Source organism: Pan troglodytes, chromosome 2 (assembly GCF_028858775.2).
Source record: "Pan troglodytes isolate AG18354 chromosome 2, NHGRI_mPanTro3-v2.0_pri, whole genome shotgun sequence".
In the NCBI taxonomy this organism is placed as follows: Eukaryota; Metazoa; Chordata; class Mammalia; order Primates; family Hominidae; genus Pan; species Pan troglodytes.
Genome location: NC_086015.1, coordinates 9,196,172 through 9,220,841, shown reverse-complemented (window position 1 = coordinate 9,220,841; position 24,670 = coordinate 9,196,172). Strand labels below are relative to the sequence as shown.

The 24,670-nt window shown below is 38.7% G+C and overlaps 1 protein-coding gene and 1 long non-coding RNA gene across 3 annotated transcripts in view; one reads left to right on the top strand and one right to left on the bottom strand.

Annotated features, from left to right (window-relative positions):
* LOC107970547 (uncharacterized) overlaps window positions 1-24,670 on the top strand; it is a 45,601-nt gene that overhangs the window by 2,273 nt on the left and 18,658 nt on the right. Inside the window, exon 3 of one of the 2 annotated variants that reach the window (XR_001713144.4) lies at window positions 9,319-9,828. The exons of the other annotated variant lie outside the window; for it this stretch is intronic. This is a non-coding gene — a long non-coding RNA (uncharacterized LOC107970547). Of the gene's footprint in view, window positions 1-9,318; window positions 9,829-24,670 lie in introns of those variants that run through there. 2 annotated transcript variants of the gene reach the window in all.
* ARL8B (ADP ribosylation factor like GTPase 8B) overlaps window positions 4,435-24,670 on the bottom strand; it is a 57,601-nt gene continuing 37,365 nt past the window's right edge. Inside the window, 6 exon segments of the mRNA XM_001142369.6 lie at window positions 4,435-6,516; window positions 10,723-10,793; window positions 11,053-11,120; window positions 12,384-12,477; window positions 12,901-12,974; window positions 14,540-14,620. Coding sequence (XP_001142369.2) covers window positions 6,467-6,516; window positions 10,723-10,793; window positions 11,053-11,120; window positions 12,384-12,477; window positions 12,901-12,974; window positions 14,540-14,620 — 438 coding nt within the window. The 3' untranslated portion in view covers window positions 4,435-6,466.

The following is a 24,670-nucleotide window of genomic DNA, read 5'->3' as shown; positions in this document are numbered from 1 at the left end:
TGTTTATCACAGTTGTGATTACATCATATATATATATAAAGTACTTACAACCGTGCTACATAGTGAGACCTATTAATACTTTTCAACTCTGAAACTTTTAAAACTAGCACCCGGCTGGGCGTGGTGGCTCACACCTGTAATCCTTTGGGAGGATTACAGAACTTTGGGAGGCCAAGGCAGGCAGATCACTTAAGGTCCGGAGTTCAAGACCAACCTGGTCAAAATGATGAAACCCCATCTCTACTAAAAATACAACTACCCGGGTGTGGTGGTGGGCGCCTGTAATCCAAGATGCTCAGGAGGCTGAGGCACGAGAATCACTTGAATCCAGGATGCAGAGGTTGCAGTGAGCTGAGATAGCGCCACCACACTCCATTCTGGGCAAGAGAGTGAGACTGCGTCTCAAAAAAAAAAAGTATTTCAAAAGCAGAGGTTTTGCAAAGCTGAAGGCCTAAAAAAAAGCATATAATTACAGTTCAAACTTATTTGATGGGCACAAATCCAAGTTTGTCAACATGCTCTGTTAGCAAGATACAGGATACTCGAGAGGCTGAGGCAGGAAGATCCCCTGAGCCAGTAGTTTGAAGCTGCGTTTCCTATGATCATGGCTGTAAATAGCCAATGCAATTACCTGGGTAACAGTGAGACTTCATCTCTTTTTTAAAAAGGCATAGGGGACTGGGACTGGTAAAAACAAAAACTAGTACTTCCCGTGTGAAGGGTCATTTGGCAATTCCTAGTGTCAGAAAAAAATTACAACAAATTTACTTACAGATCTAACTGGCGTTTATTTATAACTTATGAATGGGGCAGCCTCCATTCTACAAAACAGAATGAAAGCTCCCAATGAGAAACAGCAGAATAGTGGGTTTTGTAAGATGAGAGCAAGGAAACAAAACTATGAAAAATAACTGATTGGTTAACATCGGGTTACTTTTTTTTTAAGGGTTAAAGAAGAAGGGACTTCCTTATTATTCTGATTCAGACAGACTGGGATTTTCTGTTTTCAGGAAAAACTGGTCTGTAAAGTTTCCATGTAACTGTGTGGCATTTAATATATGTAACTACTTTGGTCTGCTAGGACCTAGTGCAGAAACTCAGTCCACAAAAAATGACCCCCCATAATTTTGGTTTAACATTAGCACAAGTCGCCAGGTGCGGTGGCTCACGCCGGTAATCCCAGCACTTTGGGAGGCTGAGGCGGGTGGATCACTTGAGGTCAGAGTTCAAGACTAGCCTGGCCAACATGGTGAAACCCCATCTGTACTAAAACTACAAAAATCAGCTTGGCATAGTGGCACATGCCTGTAGTCCCAGCTACTTGGGAGGCTGAGGTAGGAGAATTGCTTGAACCCAGGAGGCGGAGGTTGCAGTGAGTCGAGATTGCGCCACTGAACTCCAGCCTGATGACAGAGCAAGACTATCTCAAAAAGGAAGAAAAGATAGTGAGATTCCCTTCTAGCAGTTCTAACACCAAACCACTGAAACAAATATATGAACTATACATCAAAAATATTCATCATGCACATGCCCATACCATGCTCTAGCCTTTAGGTTACTGATGCTTCCAGAGAATATAGGAATTCTATAAATCCTTAACCCTTCTTTGAATGAGGGCTAGGGCTTATAAATTAGCTAATAGTATGACAAATAAGAGCAATTTGAATTTTTCTTACAGAATAAAATATACAAATGGAAGAGTTATCTAATTCACGTATTGGGTAGTAGATAGAAATGGTGAATTCTCTTAAGCCACAGAAACAAGCTAGCACATTGTGTGATACACATTGTACAACACTGAGGGTAGGTCACAATTGTAGATAAGAATTGGTTAAGGGAGATGCTATAATTAGCAAGTGGACACAATGGTTTTGTTGGTCCTCCAGCCCCTTTACTTTTAAGAGTGGTATTTTCTAACCGTTCCAGGTTTCTCCAAAGCTCTGGATAAATTCTAGCAGAACCTAGCTGGCCGGGCATGGTGGCTCATACCTGTAATCCCAGCACTCTGGGAAGCTGAGGTGGGCAGATCACAAGGTCAGGAGATCGAGACCATGGTGAAACCCCGTCCCTACTAAAAATATTAAAAAATTAGCCAGGCGTGGCGGCGGGCGCCTACAGTCCCAGCTACTCGGGAGGCTGAGGCAGGAGAATGGCGTGAACCCGAGAGGCGGAGGTTGCAGTGAGCTGAGATGGCGCCACTGCACTCCAGCCTGGGCAACAGAGTGAGACTCCATCTCAAAACAAACAAACAAAACAACCCCCAAAAACCCAGCAACACAGCAGTTATAAAGGATTAAACCTTAGCTCTAAACCACCTACCCTCAAATTGGTAGTAGGTATATACACTTTTCCAGAGTGCATACCAAACATTTTCTGCAGTCTGGGGAAAATGTTCTAAAATTTGTAAATGCCTTTCAAAATATAAGCCGGTATATTTACAGAATTTCCTTCAAACAAAATAAATTTACTGTATCATTCTGTAAAATGTCTGCAATCTCCAGCTTTTGTGCTAAAATTTAAAGTTGTAACATGTAAATATTTCTGTATTTTTGAATTACCTTCTATTGAAGGAACATGTAATATTAACATATTCACTAGGACAAATCGGTGTTTTTGTATCTCTTTTTAAACACCAAGCAAATTTCTAGGCTGCTAGAATCAGCCTGTCAGTGGCAGAAGTTATGGTTAGAAATCCTCTCTCCTGTTCATTTTATAGATGGGAAAACTTAAGGAGCCATGAGGGGGTTCTGCAACTCACCAGTCACACAGTCAGTTAATGGCCAAGGAAAGAACCCATTCTCCCAAATGCCAACCCAGTACTCTCCACAGAATTAAGCTATATTAGCATCGTAAGCTAACAACTCTTTTCCTACATCCCTACTGTAAGCCCCAGTAAAATGAAGCTAAAGTATCTTTTCCCCCTCCTGATTATTGGGAAATCTGCATTACCTAAATGCCAGATGCCTTGGGATTTCAAAATAGAATTATCTTACTGAAGAGAGGGCTGGTTAATAGAATGGAATAATAAATGACTACTGCTGTGGCTTTGATTTTTAAGAGAGTCCTATTGCAGTCTGTCTACCATGACAATGACCTGCTTTGGTTTCCCTAAGAACACCCAAGAGGAGCAATGACAAAAGTACACATTTTTATTAATAGCTGAATTTTAAACAGCCAATGTATGGAGGTTATTTACTAACCAACAGGAAACACCTGCAGCAGGCTGCATACTTATAGAGCAGCAAACTTAAGGGAAGTCTGTAAGGCTTTACTGTCTTCCTTTTCAAGTCTCTTCACTGCTATGCACAGTTGAGGGCATAACCTTAAAAGTTGGTAACATAACAAAAACATTTTAAACATCAAACATCGTGCTTTCCCCACTGTGGCACATTTTTAGAGTAAAGCATTTGGCCAACTGGATGTTACAGCATGATGCCCACTACATTATGTTTAAGCTTCCATTCCAGTTCTGAAGCCACCAGACCCTTAGAGCAGCTGGAATTACCAAATCAACAGGGTATCAGTGTAACTCAATCCTACATGGAGCAAATAGACAAAGCAGTTAGTTCCTCAAACACCCAATTTACTTGACAGAATCAAAGACCAACTTTGTAAGTTTAGAAGTTTTTAAAAGCAGATACACATTTAGAATTAAGCTAAATGTATATCCTCCGTGTTCCCCCATCCTCACCCTCAACTCTCACACACTCACCCCTTTGGTAGGAGAATGGTGAGAAGTGGATGAAACTTGATGCTTGACTACATGGCTCCAGTAATGCAGTGAAAAGACAAAAACACATCAACGTGACGTTCCAGGGAAATAAACGCGAAATCATGCATCCAACTGGCCACTAAGGGTTGGCTGTACAGAATTGTAGTATGCGTATGGAGAAAATGCTAACTGAACTTTTCTAAACAAATAAAAATATACACAATTATTTTTCCAATAGCTCAAGTACTGACTTATTTTATGGGCAGATGATACCAAACTAGCAAAAAGCTTTATCCTAAAAATGTGCCTTTGTGGGAAAACCAGCATGTTCGGTACTTAAAATATTTTCATTCTGAACTGAAGTCAGTGAATAGGCACGTCTTGCAACTTCATTTGCTTAGCAGGGTCTTGGTTTGATTTGTAAAAACTGGATCATAAAATGTTTTACTAGCACTTGCCACTTAAAGTCCTAAATTTGGTGTATTGTGACCGTTGACAAGTAGTAGCATTTCCCCCGCCCCCAAAAAATCACAGTATCAATTCTGTGGATATTTTAAAAGTTTATTTCTATTTTAACTAGCCCACAGACCCCATTCTTTGAGGGCTGATCTGATTTCTGACAAATGGTCTATAGACCCTCCTCTCGGAAACTTACTATCCCCTTCCAAAAAAGTCTGCACCTTCCATCATGATGCACATTTTAAGTTAAAATTGCCAATACAACCCTTAAAATGCAAGTTTATTGAATAAAGCTGAGAAGAGCAGTAAACAGACAAAAAATGCATCCACCTAAATAAAAAAATTCACATATTTACATAGTTCAGTAACTGTTAAAAGTTTTCACATGCAGAGGTTAATGCACAGGAAAATGTTGGTAATAGCGTCTGGATGTCTTGAAATGCGGAAAGCAATGTATAGACACACAAACACATTAAGGTTTAGCTATAGGTCAATTAACAAACCTATGCAGTCCCCACAGAGTCACACATTCTAGTTCCAATTCCTCCTTTTAGGCACAAGCAAGTTGCCACATTCTTTGTAATGGTTCACACTGACCATTAATGGTGTTGAACAACAGTAGCAAGTTTAAATATCCCTTCATTTACAGAACCATCCATCCCACCAGGGAAGTATGCAACATGCTTCAAAGAATAAGAAGAGAAATTTAAAAGCCCAGATTCTACTCATAAAAATATGAATGGAGAAAAGCAAGTAGTGTCTGTGCAACACAGTGCAGTATATTGTACAGAATATTTTTAAGGCCATGGCAGTCTATAAATTAAAACTGATATTCATTAAAAGAACTTACTGTTGACTACACTCTGAGTGCTCAACACATTTGGAAATGCAGTCTACATAAGTGCTGCTTAACAAAAGAAACAAAATCACACACAGTGTGAGGCAACACATAAGCAGGTGTACCATAGAGTTTCATCTACTACAGTGGTCTATATGAATAATAATTTACAAATGAACCAGTATTAATATGTCCCTTTATGTATACGGAAGTCGCTAAACTACAAAACATGTCCATTTGAAGTTTTTAGACATCTCTGTATCATAGAAGCAAACAAACAGCATCAGTTCCTCAGTTCTCTGTGTGACTGATTATTAAACAACCTGTAGACATTGAGCATGATTACATTAGATAAAGCAGGCAGGTCTAGAGTTGTCACAATAATCAAGATGTCTAATGGCACCAGTCAAAAGAGTGCCAAAGCTTACATCAATAAGAGAGAAAAATAAAATTTTTTTATTTGTTTATAAGTATCTTTTGTGCTGAAAGTCAACTTTATGACTGGATATAAAAAGTCAGGAGTTAAGAGTGTCATGCAGCAGCACTGATTTAATGACTGGAGATAGAACAAACAGATGTTTGAACAAAGACTGACATTCTTAACAGGTTTTATTATATTGGGTGGAATGCTCTAAATTCATGAACGCTTTTGGAAAATCTTCAATTCTCAACCCCTTAAAAAAGTATCCTGAACCAGGAAGAAAAAACAAGAGACAGAAATAATGATCTGGACAGATACAAAACAGGATGCTTTAGTTCCTTCCATATCCCAACTGCCATCTGGTGATAGAGTTCTCAGAAAGCAGGATATCTTTAATATTCATCAGGCAGAATCTCACCAGTGCAAAGAACCAACATTGATCTGGTGCCTCCGCTCACTCTCTGCAGACCATTTTGGATTCCTAAGATGTAATTATACATTTCACATGCATTTGTGAGATAAAATAAACATTATGTTTACATATATCCCACATGAGTCATTCACGCCTAAAGGTTTTCTAAATACTGTGTGTGGCACTAGAAACTTCATGCTGTATCAAGTCAGTGTCAGTATTAAGCTACTGGACTCTATAATGAAATATTATAGACAGACATTTACTGAAAACCAATATAAAAATCTGGCCCAGAAAGACCAGAATGGAAATATGCAATTTTCTTGATTTAAGATGGTCATAAGTATATGGGGTTTTTTTTCTTTTTTTAAAGCTCTACACATGGTTTAAGACAGGTATGTGTAAGAAGCCTTTTTGTGTGTGCTGACTTTATCATGACAACTCTAGCTGATTCTTTATGAAGGATTAGGGATATTCATCTTCAGCAGTGCACATGAGAAATAAACTCTGAAAAAGGCAATTTCTGGGGTTTAGGAAGGACCGTATTCTGGGAATTACTTCAGAGGAACGGACAATAATTCTAGGATTATAGCCAAGAAGGACTGGAAGACTTCAGGAGATGCTTCAGCTTCTTCTAGATTTTGAATGCTGAATAAGCCACTGAAGTGTGATATCTAAAGATAGAGGGGAAAAGTGAAGACATTAAAGTTAAAAAACTAAACATCAAACAGAGACAATATTTAAAAGGCAGCTAATTCAAGGCACACACTATGCCTGACCTCTGCTGCTTTTCTGCATCTGCATTACCATACTCCATTACCTGAACTTCAAGAGAATATGAGGAATTATCAGAGACTGAAGCGTTTTCTGATTTAAAAATTAAGTTGTGTATAGGACGGCTGGTGCCACCTTTTATGTGTTGCCCACACAATCAATCAGGTGTTGCATGCAAATTGCCAGGAAGGCAAAAAAAAAAAAAAAAAGGAATAACCCCTGTTTGCCCTCAAGGCGCTTTTAAGTATAATACACAGAAAAGATGCAGTAATTCCCGGGGCTTGGGGGCCACCCCACAAAACTCCAGGTTAAAAAAAAAAAAACAGCAAAAGAATGTTAAAAGGCATGAAACATTGTGGAGCTCTGGATGGATTGTGAGTGATACAATGTGACTAAAGCACAGGGATGGGAGAGGAGGCTGTCACTGCCAAGGCTGGTGCAGGGTTCACACCATGCCCTTTTGGCATCTGGGGCTGGGTAATTCTTGTCCTCACTTCTTCAGAAGGGTACATGAGAGTCTATCAGAAGCACCACTCTATTCTCCAAGCCTGAAAGATGAGGGTAAATTCACTACCAGTTTCCCAGCTAACATGCATTAATGAAACACCGCAGGGCTGAGCTATAACAAATATGAACTGTTCACCATTGTGGAAGCAATGATTTAACCCAACTACTGAAGAAGCACCTCTGCACCTTAAAATGGGGACAACAGTGCACAATACGAGCAAAGCCACACGCATTTGAACTGAATGGGAGAAAGGTAAATCTGAAGTGAAATAACCAAATTTAAATATTTAAGAAATTCATGGCCGGGCACGGTGGCTCACGCCTGTAATCCCACACTTTGGGAGGCCGAGGCAGGTGATCACCTGAGGTCAGCAGTTTGAGACCAGCCTGGCCAACATGGTGAAACCCCATCTCTACTAAAAATACAAAAATTAGCCAAGCACGGCAGCGGGCGCCTGTAATCCCAGCTACTCGGGAGGCTGAGGCAGGAGATCACTTGAACCCAGGAGGCGGAGGTTGCAGTGAGCCAAAATTGCGCCATTGCACTCCAGCTGGGCCACAAGAGTGAAACTCCATCTCAAAAAAAAAAAAAAAAAAGAAATTCACTAAAAAATTACACAAAGCCTCTGTGGATACTGATAGAAGTTCATATCCTAAAGACAATTGGACCTTTATGAATAGGCAAAAAGACAATAGAAATAAGATACTCAGATGAACTGACTTACAAAATACTTATTTCAAATTTTATTAGACTGGATCTTTTTAGACTGGATCAGATTCCTTGGGCTTGATAACCTTTTAAGTGAGCCAGGAGTTCTAAAATTACTACTGAGCTATTTAGCCAACTACAAAGATCAGCCTCAAATAGCGAAAGAAGTCCTCACAGCTCTACTGCACTTCCATATATGAGCCCAAGAGATTTTTTTTTTTTTTCAGGAAAGTATCCAACTAGTTTGTAACAATGGAAAAACAGAAAACATATAGGGAGTAATGGATTTACAAAATAGCACAATGGACTAAAAATTACGGTTAGTGTAGAACAGGATTTCTCAACCTTGCCACAACTGACATTTTATGCTGGATAATTCTTTGCTGTGGAGGTTATAGTATGTTTAGCTACATTTCTGGTATCTACCCACTAAATGCCAGCATCACCCTCCTAATTATGACAACCAAAAATGTCTCCAGACATTGTCAAGTCTCCTGGGGGAAAAGCTCCCCATTGAGAACCACTGATGTAGAAATAAATGCTCTCATGGGGCATATCTTAAATTTTAAAAAGAGTTTTCCCCGCCACATAGAGAAAAAACTTTTAAATAAAGTCTAAGTAACCACAAGTGCTTGAGGAGTCTGTTCTCAAATAAATGCTCCCGATGTAACAAGTGAATTATTCTATCCATTTATAAAGGAAAATTTGTGTCTATCCGCTGTTACTAAGGCTGAGACTGCCCTGGATGGTCTTTAAAGGAAGCCCAAAATTAGCCAGAACAACTATCCACACTTTAAACTGAATAAAGCATGTTTGTGGCTGGGCGTGGTGGCTCATGCCTGTCAATCTAAGCACTTTGGGAGGCTGAGGCAGGTGCATCACCTGAGGTCAGGAGTTCAAGACTAGCATGGCCAACATGATGAAACCCTGTCTCTACTAAAAATACAAAAATTAGCCAGGCGTGGTAGTGGGCAACTGTAATCCCAGCTACTCAGGAGGCTGAGGCACAAGAATCACTTGAACCCAGGAAGTGGAGGTTGCTGTGAGCTAAGATCTTGTCACTGCACTCCAGCCACGGTGACAGAGTGAGACTCCATCTTAAAAAAATAAAAATAAATAAAGCCGTGTTTGCAGGCGGGGTGGAAGGTGAGTTAGGGAAGGATAGACTGGAATACAAAAGCTAAAGAAAAAATATCAGCGTAAACTTTATAAATATACTATTCTGGTACTATTTATTACATTTTGTTCCAATACATTCATTTATCAAATCATCTCAAACCAAATTAGTTAAGAAACTAAAGTTGAGCCATACATATTTATTCTGTAACCATACTATGCTAGAATGTTTAATGTCCCCCTAAAAAGTCATGTCCATCCAGAACCTCAGAATGTGACTTTTACTGGAAATAGGGTCTCTGCAAGTTATTAGTTAAGATAAGGTCACACTGGATTAGGTGGGCCCTAATCCAGTGACTTGCGTCCTCAGGAAAAGATAATACACCGACACAGAGACAACTACAAGGGAGAAGCATGAATGTGAGGCAGAGACTGGAGTGGTATATCTACAAGTGAAGGAATGCCAAGGATTGCTGGCAACCACCACAAGCTAGAGAGAGGCAAGGAGGGATCTTCTACAGCCTTCAGAGAGAACACGACCCTGCTGACAACTTGATTTTGGACTTCCAGCCTCTAGAATTTTGAATGACTTAAGTTTCTGCTGTTCTAAGCCACCTTGTTTGTGGTACTTTGTTATGGCAGTTCTAAGAAGTTAATATGGGCATTGAGTAAATGAAGGGTATTTTGGGCTTATAATTCCAATAGAGTGCTAACATATTGCAGTAATATACTGGTTCAATAACTGAAAAATTGTTGTAGTGCCTGTAGACTAATTTTTGTAAAGTCTTATTTCAAAAATGCCATTTTGTTATAAAGCACAGCGGGATACTAGCTCTGCAAAAATTAACACAATAAATTGGTATCACATAATCTTAACCTCACGACTTTATTGCATTTTCTTCTTTAAATAGCACAAAGAAGATTCAGGATGTTATACATTCAGTCCTCACTTAACATCATTGATAGGTTCTTGGAAACTGCCAGTTTAAGTGAAATGGTGTATAACAAAACTATTTTTTTCTCATTAACATTGTAACGCTGAACGAAATGAGGGCCTACTGTATGTCATTTCGCTTAAAAGTGCAATTTCCTCTTTTTAAAAAATTTTTTGCTGTTCAAGAGTTTGATAACATATAGGCCGGGCTCACACCTGTAATCCCAACACTTTGGGGGGCCGAGGCAGTTGGATCATTTGAGGTCAGGAGTTCAAGACCAGCTTGGGCAACATGGAAACCCTGTCACTACTGAAAATACAAAAATTAGCCGGGCGTGGTGGTGCACGTCTGTAGTCCCAGCTACTCAGGAGGCTGAGGCACAAGAATCGCTTTAACCCAGGAGGCAGAGGTTGCAGTAAGTCGAGATCACGCCACTGCACTCAAGCCTGGGTGAAGGAGTGACACTGTCTCAAAAAATACATATACATATAATATTATTTATATATATATTAATGTTATATATAAATATATATTTATATATATTATATATTACATATAATATATAATACATATTACATATATTATATTATACATATATTTGTATGAGAGAGAGAGAGAGAGAGATAACATTGCAATTTGAAAGAAGCCATCAATGATGTTAAGTGAAGATTCACTATATTTGTTGTCAAAAGGTATGTCTATTCTTTTTTCTCAGGCAAAAGCAACAGTATTCTGAAAAGGAAGTCACTTAATGAGAAATCGAGACAATAAGCTGTAAGAAGCATAGACATTCCTTCCAATGATACCCATTTCTTCCAAAATTACCAGTCATTTCTTACCTATATTATCCTTTTCTTTGCAAGAAATTGAATAGCAGCAAATTTCTCTATCCTGAATAGCAGACAGATTCCTATGAGAAGAATTAAAAGGATAAGTCTGTGCTTAGAACAGCTGTCATACTTATCACTTTGTTCAATTTTACTCATTAGTGTTATTACTATACTGAAGAAATCATCGTAGCAATCCTAAAATGTTAGGATTCGCTTCTCTGATGGGCCAACTTTTATCTACCTAAAAAAAATGGCTATGATCATTAGGAATAACACAACAAGTGGGCAAAATATGGTAATTTAGAAGCAAATTATTAAAATAGCATATTCAAGACATACATTTTTTCAATTAGCTGTTTCTCATCCAAGGCATTAGGAAGATCTCTCTTGTTTCCAAGCACTAGCACCTTTAAAAAGAAAAGATATTAAGAGCACACGTTTATGTAAGAAAAAGTCACAGAAGTTTATCATCTTGATATGTGAAGACACGAAGTTGTTAACACATTCCACAATATTAAGGCCTATTTGTGTAACTGGTGGCTTGTCTCATTCATTTCATTGCTCACACTGGTATTCACTCAACTCCCACCATGCAGGTGCTCTTAATTCAGTATGTGGCTGCCAACTGCTATGTAAAATAGTCTGAGTCTATGATACACATTCTGCTATTCTTTTTGTTTGTTTGTTTGTGTGTTTGAGACAGAGTCTCGCTCTGTCACCCAGGCTGGAGGGCAGCAGCCACTGGGCTCACTGCAAGCTCTGCCTCCCGGGTTCACGCCATTCTCCTGCCGTAGCTGGGACTACAGGCGCCCGCCACCACGCCCAGCTGATTTTTTGTAGTAGAGACGGGGTTTCACCGTGTTAGCCAGGATGGTCTCGATCTCCTGACCTGGTGATCCGCCCATCTCGGCCTCCCAAAGTGCTGGGATTACAGGCATGAGCCACCGCGCCCGGCGGCATTCTGCTATTCTTAATACAGGTTTACTATCCCTTATCCAAAATAGCTGGGACCAGACGTGTTTCGAATGTTGGAAATTTTTTGGATTTGCATTATATACTTACTGGTTGAGCATTCCTAATCCAAATGCAAATTCCTAAATGTATTCTAGAGACTGGCCTCTTCTCAGTTTCCCACTTCCTCCCACCCAAAGGCCTTTGCCTGGCACTCTCTTCCCCTCCAACTGTCATATACCTCACATTTGTATGTATCCCTTGGATCTCAGCTCAACCATTACTTCCTCGTGAATCCCTCCTTCTTCCCTCAAACTACATCACATCTCCCCTCTAAATTACAACTCTCATATCCCCTTGCACCTTTCTTCCTAGCACTTAAAGCTGCATTATTCAAGTGTTTTCAGAGTATCTACCTTTCCCACTAAACCATAAGGTCCATGATGGCAAGGAGTATGTTTCTACTGATTTCCGTTCATCACTATATCCCTGGGCCTACGCACTGCTCCTGCTGCATAGTAGTTTAGTAGATACGCGGTTATGAGATTCATATTTAGCACAACGCCCAGTATATGGCAGATACACGGTAAGCAAGTTTTCCAGATTTTAAAAATGAAGACATGTTACTGATTTCAAACATAATTAATATCACTGCATAATTACCATAATTAATATCATTATATAATTACAATGTAAAATAACAAGTATTCCATACTTACTGGAATTCCTTGTAACTGTGGTTTATCTAGAAGATTATGTAGCTCATTTCGGGAAGCTTCTATCTTTTCACGATCTGCAGCATCTATCATGTAACTTAAAAAAATGAAGTGATCTCAACATACCTTCTCTGTATGCCTTGATGATGACAACTAGTATTATTGATTTTTAATTTTTGTAAGATTTACATTATTGAAATTATTAACCAAAATAAACTATGTCATAAGAAAAGGCTCAGCACCCTTTAATACTTTTTAACTAGACTGTTTTTAGAGACTAATACATGATAGTAAAACATGTATACCCCTTAGCTCTTAGCTCCAGAAACAAACAACATAAAGATCTTATTCTATGATTAATTTTTTTTAAATCCCATGTTGGGAATTACACTAGGATATTAGCTAAGAAAGATTTTCACTGCCTGAGATAAAAATTGAGCCTCTGGAAATACTAAAATAAACTTTCTTCTTTGATGCCTACATTGATTTAAAAGCAAACAAACAAACAAAACCCACTTACACAATAGCATTGACTCCTCTGCAATACCGCTCCCACATGCTTCGAAATCGGGGTTGTCCTCCTATGTCCCAGATCTTTAAATCAAAACAAGGCAATTCTTAATAAAGATATTTTAATTAAATGATTGCAAGAGGAAGTAACAGAAAAAAAGAAAGATCAGGAAGATACGTTTATTTCTACGATGTTAGAGGCAAAGTGCTCCTGAAAGACTTGACCTCAGACAAGCTCTTAATATGGGAATTCTCGGGGCCACTTCTAAACTTGGAGTCCGCATTTAATACACTTACAATACATCTACAATTCTGCTTAAGCAAAGATTTGGTTTATGTGCAACAGTTTGCCCGTTAACGAATATACTTCTATTATTGAAAACATATGTCTTTATGATAACAATTTAAAAGCTACAGGACCATGCACCATCCAGATTTGAATGCCAAGACAGAAAACAACAATTCAGAATCTATTAAGTCTTAACCGTCTGATTTGTTCTACATTAATGCCTAACCTTTTAAAATTATCCTGTAAATAAGTAGCCAACATTTCCACATAGGTGTTTTTCTTGTATAAAATTATTTTGGTCGGGCATGGTGGCTCACAGCTATAATCCCAGCACTTTGGGAGGCCGAGGCGGGTGGATCACTTGGGGTCAGGAGTTCGAGACCAGCCTGGCCAACACAGTGAAACCTCATCTCTACTAAAAATACAAAAAATTAGCCAGGTGTGGTGGCAGGTGCCTGTAATATACTCGGGAGGCTGAGGCAGTAGAACCACTTGAACCTGGGAGTCGGAGGTTGCAGTGAGCCGAGATCACACCATTGCACTCCAAGCCTGGGCAACAAGAGTGAAACTCCATCTCAAAAAAATAAAATAAAATAAAATTATTTTATGCACATGAAAGCCACATCCATAATCATTTTATTATTGTGTCTACTCCGTAGGGCGTCACACTAGACACTGGGCTACATTAAAGTCTCAAGTCACAGTATTAATCTTCAAGAGGCTTCCGGTTTAACTAAAGCACTGGTAATAAGCATAAAGAAACCTGCACTTGACTAAATCTGGAACTTCATTAGATGAGCCACAGAGAAAGTGAACAGCTTCTGTCAACCACAATAATTGGGCAAAATGGACATTAAGGCTCAGGCCATAGATTTGATTTTTGAAAAACAAAATAGACTAAAAATCTATTCTTGGCCAGGCGTGGTGGCTCACGCCTGGAATCCCAGCACTTTGGGGAGGCCGTAGCAGGCAGATCATTTGAGGTTAGGAGTTGAGACGAGCCTAACCAACATGGTGAAACCCTGTCTCTACTAAAAGTACAAAAAATTAGCTGGGTGTGGTGGCACAAGCCTGTCATCTTAGCTATTTTGGAGGCTGAGGCAGGAGAATCACTTGAACCGGGAGGCAGAGGTTGCAGTGAGTGGAGATCGCGCCACTGCACTCCAGCCTGGGTGAAAGAGCAAAACTCTGTTTCCAAAAAAAACAAAAAAAAAAACAACAAAAAAACCTATTCTTTTGAAACATGCACATTCATTACTGAAAAACTGCAAATTTTCAGTAAAAACACAGAAATTTAACAGAAAAATTTCTAGGGGTCTGTGCTAACAATTTAAATTGCGTACGGCAAGAAATAACTTACCTTTATTGTGACGTTACCTTTAGTTACCTTCCTCATGTTGAAGCCCACTGTGGGTATCATATCTTCACTGAATTGACCTGACTGAACAAAATAAAACATCTGAAGTTAGGCTACTCATTTATAATGACACTGCATAAACTTCTAATATCAACATTGCATTTGTAACCATTTTAGTAAATATTTTTTTACCATTGGTAACAATCTACTTTAAGAACATGTTCCTTATGGCCATAATTCTTGAAGAGATGCATTATTTTGTCCCAACAAAGATATATTCTTCCATCTAAAAAAGATATTTTTGAAACTAATGTAATTTTTTACATATTTCCTTATGCTAAAAGAATTTTATATGACAAATACATACGAAAATTTTTAAATGTGTTCACCTAGATGTACATTTCCACAAAGTAGATGAGATCAGAAATAAAACTTTCAGCATTTAAATTATTCTGACAGTAACTATTAAAATTCACTGCTAAACAGCATTTCCAAGTCTGTCTTTTAATAAGGCTTATAAAATATTTTGTCATACAGAAGTTTTTCCTTTTATGTAATCAATTTTGTTCTCTTTTTGGTTACTTATCTCAATGTCATGGGTATTGTCTGCTATGGCCTTATGCTAGCCACATACACATGTATTCCAAAATTGTCTTAAATCTTGAGCACAACGAATTCCAACTGTACAAATAACTTCCTCTACAGAACTCGAATTGTGCCTCTTTTAACTGTTCAGTGGAGTTTTATTAACTTCAGAAAAAATGTTAACACAGCCATAGTCACTACTTTCACTTATATAAGACATTATAATTCTCAGGACTTTCACATATGTGATTATATGTGAAAATCTAGTCATTCTATCTAAACTAGTTATATCAAAACTAAGCCATGATAAAAGATAAATGGCCAATAAACTCATGAAAAGACATTCGACTCACTAATCATTAGGGAAATGCAAATCAAACCCACAAAGAGATACCACCTAACATCCAGTAGGATGGCTACTATTAAGAGAAAAAAAAAAAAAAAACAGAAAGCACTGGAAAGAATGCAGAGAAATAGGAACTCTTGTATACTGCTGGCAGGAAGGCAAAATGGTCTAGCTGCTATGAAAAATGGTATAGCAGTTCCTGAAAAACCTAAAAATAAAATTATCGTATGATCCAGCAATTCAACTTCTGAATATACACTCAAAAGAAATGAAGACATTTTGCTAAATGAAATGAGCCAGAAGTCACACACACACACACACACACACACACACACACACACTGTATTTCACTTTATGAGGTACCTAAAATAGTCAAATTCATAAAGACAGAAGATATTAATTTGCTTAATGGGTATGGAGTTTCAGTTTGAAAAGATAACAAATTTCTAGAAGTGGACAGTGGTGATGGTTACACAATGTGAATGTACTTAACACTACTGAATTGCACACTTAAAAATGATTAAGATGATACTTTGTGTTTTATGTATTTTACCAAAACTTTTAAAAAACTAGTCATCATACAGGGAGGGACAATTATCATTATCATTTCATAGAACAGGTAGTAGAGTCCCAAGGTCACATGGCTAAATCGTGATTATATTTTTCTTAAATATTTTCATTGTAATTATATTTATTGTGATAGGCTTTAATCTCTGAGGAGAGATCTATGTGAGATAATGCTCATTTATTTCATATCATTAAGTGTTTTACATAATGAAGAGGCAGGAAAAATAGTAGCTAAAATTTTTAGGTACCAAACTTTACAACTAGCTTGCATGGAAAGCTTTCTAAAAGGCAATACACACTTGGCTAACTTCCCACAAACAACCTATAGAACATGATTTAATGTGTTCTCAATGTTTCTGGGTCATTTTATCTACTGCAAAACAAGAAAACTAAATTAGATAACACTCAAGGGCCCTCCCTATTGGAGGTAAAGTTTTATGATTATGAACATCAACTACAGCACTTCATAATAAAATAATGTAGGGGGCTGCAGTATACTGGGGTACCCCCGAGCTTTCTCAGGGGTTCATTTATCTCTTTTCTTTACCTTGGCCAACACTAACAACTTTTCTGTAACTCAGTTGCTACTGCTAACATGCAAAAACCGAAGATTAGCTAATCAAGTCCTTGAGTTTTTACTCCAAAATTCTTGAGTAGAGCAAGATATTCAATAAATATTTGTTGAACAAACTAAGAGTTATTAGGGCCAGGCATAGTGGCTCAAGCTTGTAATTCCAGCACTTTGGGAGGCTGAGACAGGCAGGTTGCTGCAGCCCAGGAGTTCAAGACTAGCCTGGGTGACACGGCAAAACCTTCTCTCTACAAATACAAAAATTAGCCAGGCATGGTTATATGCACCTGTAGTCCCAGCTACTAGGGAGGCTGAGGTGGGAGGATTGCTTGAGCCTGGGAGGTGGAGGTTGAGATCTTAAGAACAATATGACTTTAAGACAAGATTGTGCCACTGTACTCCAGCCTAGACAATAGAGAGAGAGCATGTCTCAAAAAAAAAAAAATAGGCCATGAAGGAGGAACATGCTGGAACTCTTCTGCCAATAAAGTGCTTAACTTTGATGCATGAATTTTGTGCAATAATTACTTTATGGACCTGGAAGTATTTTCTACTTCTTTCCTAGTGTCCAATCTTAATCATCACTTTTCGAAGCTTGTGTTGAACAACTATAACCACTCAGTTGGCAACTGGGCACTAGATACCTGAGAATTTATGTCTGAGCTGTCAAGAAGCTGCTTAATTAAGACTACAGGTTTGGGAAACAGATGTTTAGAAAATACTACTTAGTAGTATATCATTCTACTTATTTTAACAAATTTAACAAACACATAATACTAAGCACTTAACATTCATCAGCATAGTTTAATCCTTATAACAACCCAATGAAATGAGTAGCATTATCTTCATTTCTCAGATGAGAAAAACAAGGCAAAGTCAGCTTAAGTCACTTGCCTAAAGTCACATTGTTCTTAAGATCTGGATAATTATGAGTTAATCTGACTTGGGGGGGAAAGAGTAGAAAAATAAAAGTAAGTAGTCCCTCCTTATCCTTGGGGGATACGTTCCAAGAACCCCAGTGGATGCCTGACATCACAGATAGAACCTAACCCTATGTACACTATGTTTTTCCCAATACATACATACCTATGATAAAGCTTAATTTATAAATTAGGCACAGTACTCTTCTGCTTTAGAGTCATTATTATTTCAGAGGTTGATCATAGGTAACTGAAACTGGAAAGCAAAACCATGGATAAGAGGGACTACTGTATGCTTTCATGCCTGCCTTCTTAAATGCCATGATCACACGTGGCACTCGCTGTGATTCTGTGATGGCAGATGGAGCTGTCACTGTCACAATGCTTACCCTCCTATAAGCCAAAGTTGCAAGGCAGTGTACCTGGAACTTGGTTGAACAAAATAAATCTGAAGCAAAATAAGATGGTGAAAAGAAGACTATTCTCAAAGTCAGGGAATCTTATTAACAATTATGCTACTTACTAACTAGATGCAAGTCATGTGACCTTGGGATTCAGCTTCCTTATCCAGAAAAAGGAAATTGGAAGAGTATCTCCAGTCACTTCCAGCCCTAACGTTTATGGTTTTATGTTCTATTCATAGGCCGTTCATTTAAAATACAGCTAAGCAAGGAGATGAATGCTACAACAGCAGAAAAATGTGGCTTTTCCCAAATTCATTAGCATACCAAAGGCTAAAGCAGACCTTGTCCCAGAAAGTTCTATCAGTGCCAACACTCCACTTTGCAGCACTTACCTACATTTTCTACTAGAGATCTCAGAAATGAGGCAAATGGAAAATGGTGAAGAACGTACAGACAGCAACCAAAGTTAACAGCAGGAAGACTGAAGACATGAGGCAGTGAACCTCCAGTAATGAAAGGACACTTTACTAAAGATATCTTAAGACAGCCGGGTGTGGTGGCTCACACCTGTAATCCCAGCACTTTGGGAGGCCAAGGCAGGTGGATTGCCTGAGCTCAGGAGTTCAAGACCAGTCTGGGCAACATGGTGAAACCCTGCCTCTACTAAAATATAAAAAATTAGCCAGGCATGGTGGGGCGTGCCTGTAGTCCCAGCTACTCCTGAAGCTGATGCAATCGCTTGAACCCAGGAGGCGGAGGTTGCGGTGAGCTGAGATGGCACCACTGCACTCCAGCCTGGGCCACAGAGCATTACCAAAAAAAAAAAAAACACGAAAGATACCAGCCAGGCGCGGTGGCTCACACCTGTACTCCCAGCACTTTGGGAGGCCGAGGTGGGCGGATCACGAGGTCAAGAGATCAAGACCATCTGGGCCAACATAGTGAAACCCCGTCTGTACTAAAAATACAAAAATTAGCTGGGCGTGGTGGTGCGCGCCTGTAATCCCAGCTACTTGGGAGGCTGAGGCAGGAGAATTGCTTGAACCCGGGAAGCGGAGGTTGCAGCGAGCCAAGATCACGCCACTGCACTCCAGTCTGGTGATAAAGCAAGACTCCGCCTCAAAAAAAAAAAAAAAAAGATATCTTAAGACAATAGAAACGGGTGAGGGGCGGGTGCAACTATTCTTTGTAAACAGGTTAATATACCAGAGATGTACTGTGCACTGACTACTTGTAAACAGTGATATCTGACACTGGAAAGAACACAGTGAAATCCTCTTCATATGTTCTAGTGCTTTCAAAGTAGAGTAGTACTAAATGGATTAGGTTAGATTTCACAATTGTTCTTTTAAATGAAGACATGCAGAAAGCAAGCTATTAACAACAACATGGGAAATGAAGTTTCTCTTTGCTTGACCTGTCCATCTATAGCAGCAGTCCAATACAATACAATAAACTTGAAAAGACAAATAGAAAAATACCTACTTTAACAAATGTCTCATGGTTTTTTTTCTCTAAGAATCATTTTTCAAGGGTGTGGTTATCAAGCCACTTTGTGAAGACAGAATGAAATATGGAGCATGACAAAGCCTCATACTAGATTTTTTCTTTTGGTACAGTACAGAAGAAGCTACTTTTCACATACTAAGCAGAGTGGTCTTTTCTTTCTTTTTAAAACAAAACACACTAGGACTCAATTGTTTAATTCCAAAATTCACACACTGGGCAAACGAGAGGATATGACCAACTAAATACCCAAATTAGTCATTTTTCCTTCTAAGAACTTTTAATTCATATATGAAGTCACTATAATTACCAATACTCATTTTTCAAATTAGTATTATGCTTTCTATATTTCTGTAGTAAGTAGAATTTTTTATTTCAATTTACATTAGTAAGAAAAAGAATTACAAACAATTTTTTTTTTGCTAGCAAAGCACTTAAAAGGAAGGTAATAAGATACTCGTCTAGGGGGAAATTTTGATGAAGAGCAAGAAGTTTCACAGTCTGAAAGTGTATCCCCACAAACTGATCATTAGCTGCAAGATGGGGAAAACTAGTATTATACAATGGAGAAATCAGGCAACACTTTGTGTGATTAAAATTAGTATCTCAATGATGCTCAGATTAACATCATGTGCCTACAGACACCATACCATTAGAAGGACACAATATCCCCTATGTAGTATTCCAGCTGAGAATATATAACAGAATCTAATCATCAGACAAACCCAAAACGAGGAACACTCTATTTAAAAGAAGGGTTATGTGTGAATTTTTCAAAAATGTCAATGCCAGAAAAAGAAAAGCTGTAGAAATGTTTCAGACTAACAGAGGCTAAAGAGACATGACAATTAAAAGCAGTACATGATCCTAGACTGCATCCAAAAGGTACCTGATCCTAGTTGGATCCAGTACTGAAGGACAAAAATGGCAACAAATGATATTACTGGGTCAGTTGACAAAAATGGAATAGGTAAAATCTATGATGTATTAACTTTTAAATGTACTAAAGTTGGTAACTTAACTATACTCATGTAAAAGAACATCCCTAATCTTAGAAACTACATACTTAGAAAACAAGGGCCTCACCCTCCGATGTTTCAGAAAATTGAATGCTGTAAGGTGATACAAATACACATCGGAAAGCAAATGAGGTAAAATGTTAACCACAGTTTGATCCTAGAAAGGGGTATGAGTGCTGTTTGCAATGCATTTATTTCTGCAACTTTTCTATAAATTTTAAATAATTTCCAAATAAAACAAATTTTAAATAGAAATAATCAAATACTACCTTTCTTTATTATATCAAGTGCATCTCAAAACAGAAGACAAATTAGTCATGCCACTACCACCTATTACCTACTACAATAATAATAATAGTAAAATTCATGAACAGAATCAATCATAAAGAATTCTGACAATTAGTTCAGGAAAAAGTAGAAGAGTTATAACTAAAGTTAACCCTTGAACTACACAGGTTTGAAGTGCATATGGGTCCACTTACACATGGATTTTTTCCAAACAAATGCAGATCAAAAATACAGTATTCATGGAATTCAAACACCTAATATATAGGGGGTGGGGAACAACTTTTCATATGTGCAGGGCCGACTGCGGGACTTGAATACGTACAGATTTTGATATACAGAGGGGGTCCTGGAACCAATCCCCCGCATATACCGAGGGACAAAGTATAATGATATTCTATTCTTTATCTTCCTCTTCTTTACAATATTTATTGCAAACACATACATGATACTCAAATATGATATTCCCTTTACAGCACTCTCTCTTTTTTTCTCCCAAGACGGAGTTTTGCTCCTGTCGCCCAGGCTGAAGTGCAATGGCACGATCTCGGCTCACTGCAACCTCTGCCTCCCGGGTTCAAGCAATTCTCCTGCCTCAGCCTCCCGAATAGCTGGGATTACACGCGCGTGCCACCATGCAGAGCTAATTTTTGTATTTTTAGTAGAGACGGGGTTTCGCCATGTTGGCCAGGCTGGTCTTGAACTCCTGACCTCAGGTGATCCACCCACCTCGGCCTCCCCAAAGTGCTGGGGTTACAGGCATGAGCCATGGCACCCAGCAGCACTCTTTTTAAAGTGCTAGAAAATATGTTCATAATCATTCACTACAGTAACATTTCAAGAATCATATATACAATGTTCATTTTCTCCCAATTTCAGAACACTATGGACAATCCTCAAATAATTTTGCAAAGATCAATAATTTGATCTGTTTTATATGCAAATTTGGATTTACTTCCAACCACAGACATAATTCCTTCCCAAAGGATTTTAGTTAAAAAGTACATGTTAAAAGATTCAGCGATATTAATACAGAAGCAGAAAACCAAAAACTGCATATTCTTACTTATAAGTGGGAGCTGGTCAGGCGTGGTGGCTCACACCTGTAATCACAGCACTTTTCGAGGCTGAGGCGGGCGGATCACCTGAGGTCAAGAGTTCGAGACCAGCCTGGCCAACATAGCGAAACCTTGTCTTTACTAAAAATAAAAACTTAGCTGGGTGTGGTAGCACACACCTGTAGTCACAGCTACTTCAGAGGCGGAGGTAGGAGAATCACTTCAACCAGGGAAGCGGAGGTTGCAGTGAGCTGAAATCACGCCACTGCACTCCAGCCTGGGTGACACAGCAAGACTCCGTCTCAAAAAAAAAAAAAAAAAAAAGTGGGAGCTAAACACTGAGTACACACAGACATAAAGATAGGCCCAACAAACATGGGAGACTCCAAAAAGTGGGGAGAGAGTAAGGACTGAAAAACTATCTATTGGGTACTGTGCTCACTATTTGGGTGACAAGATCAGTAGAAGCCCAAACCTCAGCATCACAAAATATACCCATGGAACAGACCCGCCCATGTTCCTCTGAATCCATAGTAAAAATAAAAGATTCATTTGGGCAGTTAAGTCTTATTACTAAAGAATAAAGTTTCTCAAAACTTCAATGGATTTATTTTTGTTTCTAAAGAAAGTGCTCTTCTGTAATTATCACAGTGAATTAAGTAGCGTGCAAAAATTTTAAACTAATACTTCAAAATTCCTTAGTGATATAATTAATTAAGGCTTCTTTTACCTGATGGCCCAAATTCTCCCCATGGGCCAACATCCCAGATAAACAAAAAACTCAGAAATTATTTTTCTGAAGCAAATCAAATAAAACCTTCTACAAAGTCATAACATTCCAAGATTATCATTTCAAAACTGACACAATGTACAACAATACAGACTCAAACAAATCTAACTCTTCCAAAAACACTAGCCAGAAAGATAAAGGCAACCCTAGATTCTTCTAAGAACAGGCACCCTGCGTAGACTGTGGCCTGCATGCCAACATTTCATCTAGCTTACTAATCCAAATGGACTGACTGTGGCTCCAACCTGAGGTCAATGAGTGACATTCTCTTTCATCTGTGGCATCTGCATAGATGAAGAAGTGGCTATAGCTCTCATACTATGCATTTATGAACTCTGGCTCTAGTTATTCTAAGGCAGACAGGCCAATTGTAAAAGACTGCTACACAAATGATCCAGTCCAGTGATTAGCAGCTGATTTACACAGATGCATTTTGTGTGCCTTGACAGCATACACAGATAACGAATCTATGGCAAACTGATTTACAAACACCTATTGCTGTTCACTTTTTCCTGCGTCTTATAAACTCTTAAAGCTACTTGTCTGTGCCTCTATGTACTCACTTAGCCATCAGTCAGTAATTCAACAATAAAAAGAAGAGAAACTAGGAAACAAACATACAAACATCACCCAATAAATATATGCTATGCAAAACAGAGGAGACTGTATGAGGTGATTGAGTATCCAAGAAGGCCTTTCTTGAAGTAGTGACATTTAAGCCCCTAAGGACTAACTTAAATCAACACATAACAATAGGAATGTTTCTGTAGAGTGCCTACCCACTGTGCTACTTGAAAATGAGTCAAGAAATCTAAATTTCAGTCCTAGCTATGTCACTTTTGATTATATTAGATACAGAGACTCTAAACCCTCTTACTCAATCAGAATGCAGAGGTGTTGTCTCCTTTCTCCTTACTGCCACTTCTCCTAAGTGCCTATACTAGCTCAAACCTCAAGTGTTTACTGCCGGCTTTGCTTCTTTTCTTCTTTCCTGCTCCCGAACAGCTGGCCTTTAGATGAGGCAAACAAACAGACCCACTCAAACCCTTAAGATGAAATATTTAACTCTTAACTGCTGTGTTGTTTTTTGCAAACCACTCAAACATTGCCTCTCTGATGTCAGTGGGGCTCTTGATACACTTCAGACTGAGGACCACACCTTAAGGCAAGACTGCAAGTTTCAGTGTTAATATTGCTGGGTTTTTGTTTTGTCTTTTTTTGATGTTGCTGAGTTTATGGTAATCTGGCAAGCAATCAGATTTGCCTTAGGGGACAGGGGCTGAATCATTTATTTTTTCAAGATAACTAGTGGTAAAGGCCGGTACAGTGCCTCACGCCTGTAATCCCAGGCCGTGGGAGGCCAAAGTGGGTGGATTGCTTGAAACCAGCCTGGACAACAAAGCAAGACCCCGTCTCTACAAAAAATACAAACATTTGCCAGGTGTGATGGGGCATGCCTGCGGTCCCAAGCTACTTGGAAGGCTGAGGTGGGAAGATGGCTTGAGCCTGGAAGGCAGAGGTTAGAGTGAGCTGAGATGGTGCCACTGCACTCTACCCTGGAGGACAGACACCTGGGGGACAAAGCCAGACCCTGTCTCAAAAAAACACTAGTGGCAAGTTTTCTTTATCCTGTCAGGATCTATAACATCCCAAATAGTAGCAACATGGATTTTTAAATAGTTCTTTTTGAATGGGAACAACGAAACTCAGTGAAAAACTCATTACATTTTCTTCAGCATTATGCTATGAAAATTGAATATAGCAGATAAAAATTCTCTAGAAAAATTTTTAATTGTTTTTATTACAGGGGATCAACTGGTCATATCACATCTAGATAACTTTCTATAAAGCATAATGGCATAGGAACTCTCCAACTACTAATTACATGCTGTCGTTCCAATTCTAAAATTCTAACTCACTTGAAACAACTAACTCTACTGCCTGTTAATACAAAGGGAGCTACTCTGCAGCAACTTCCTTTAGAAAGACAACCCCAGAGGATTAAAATGTTCTCCAAACCACAATTTCAATTAGCAGCCTGAAGACTCATTCTTGCTTACCTCTATTCCTGAAAAATAGTCAT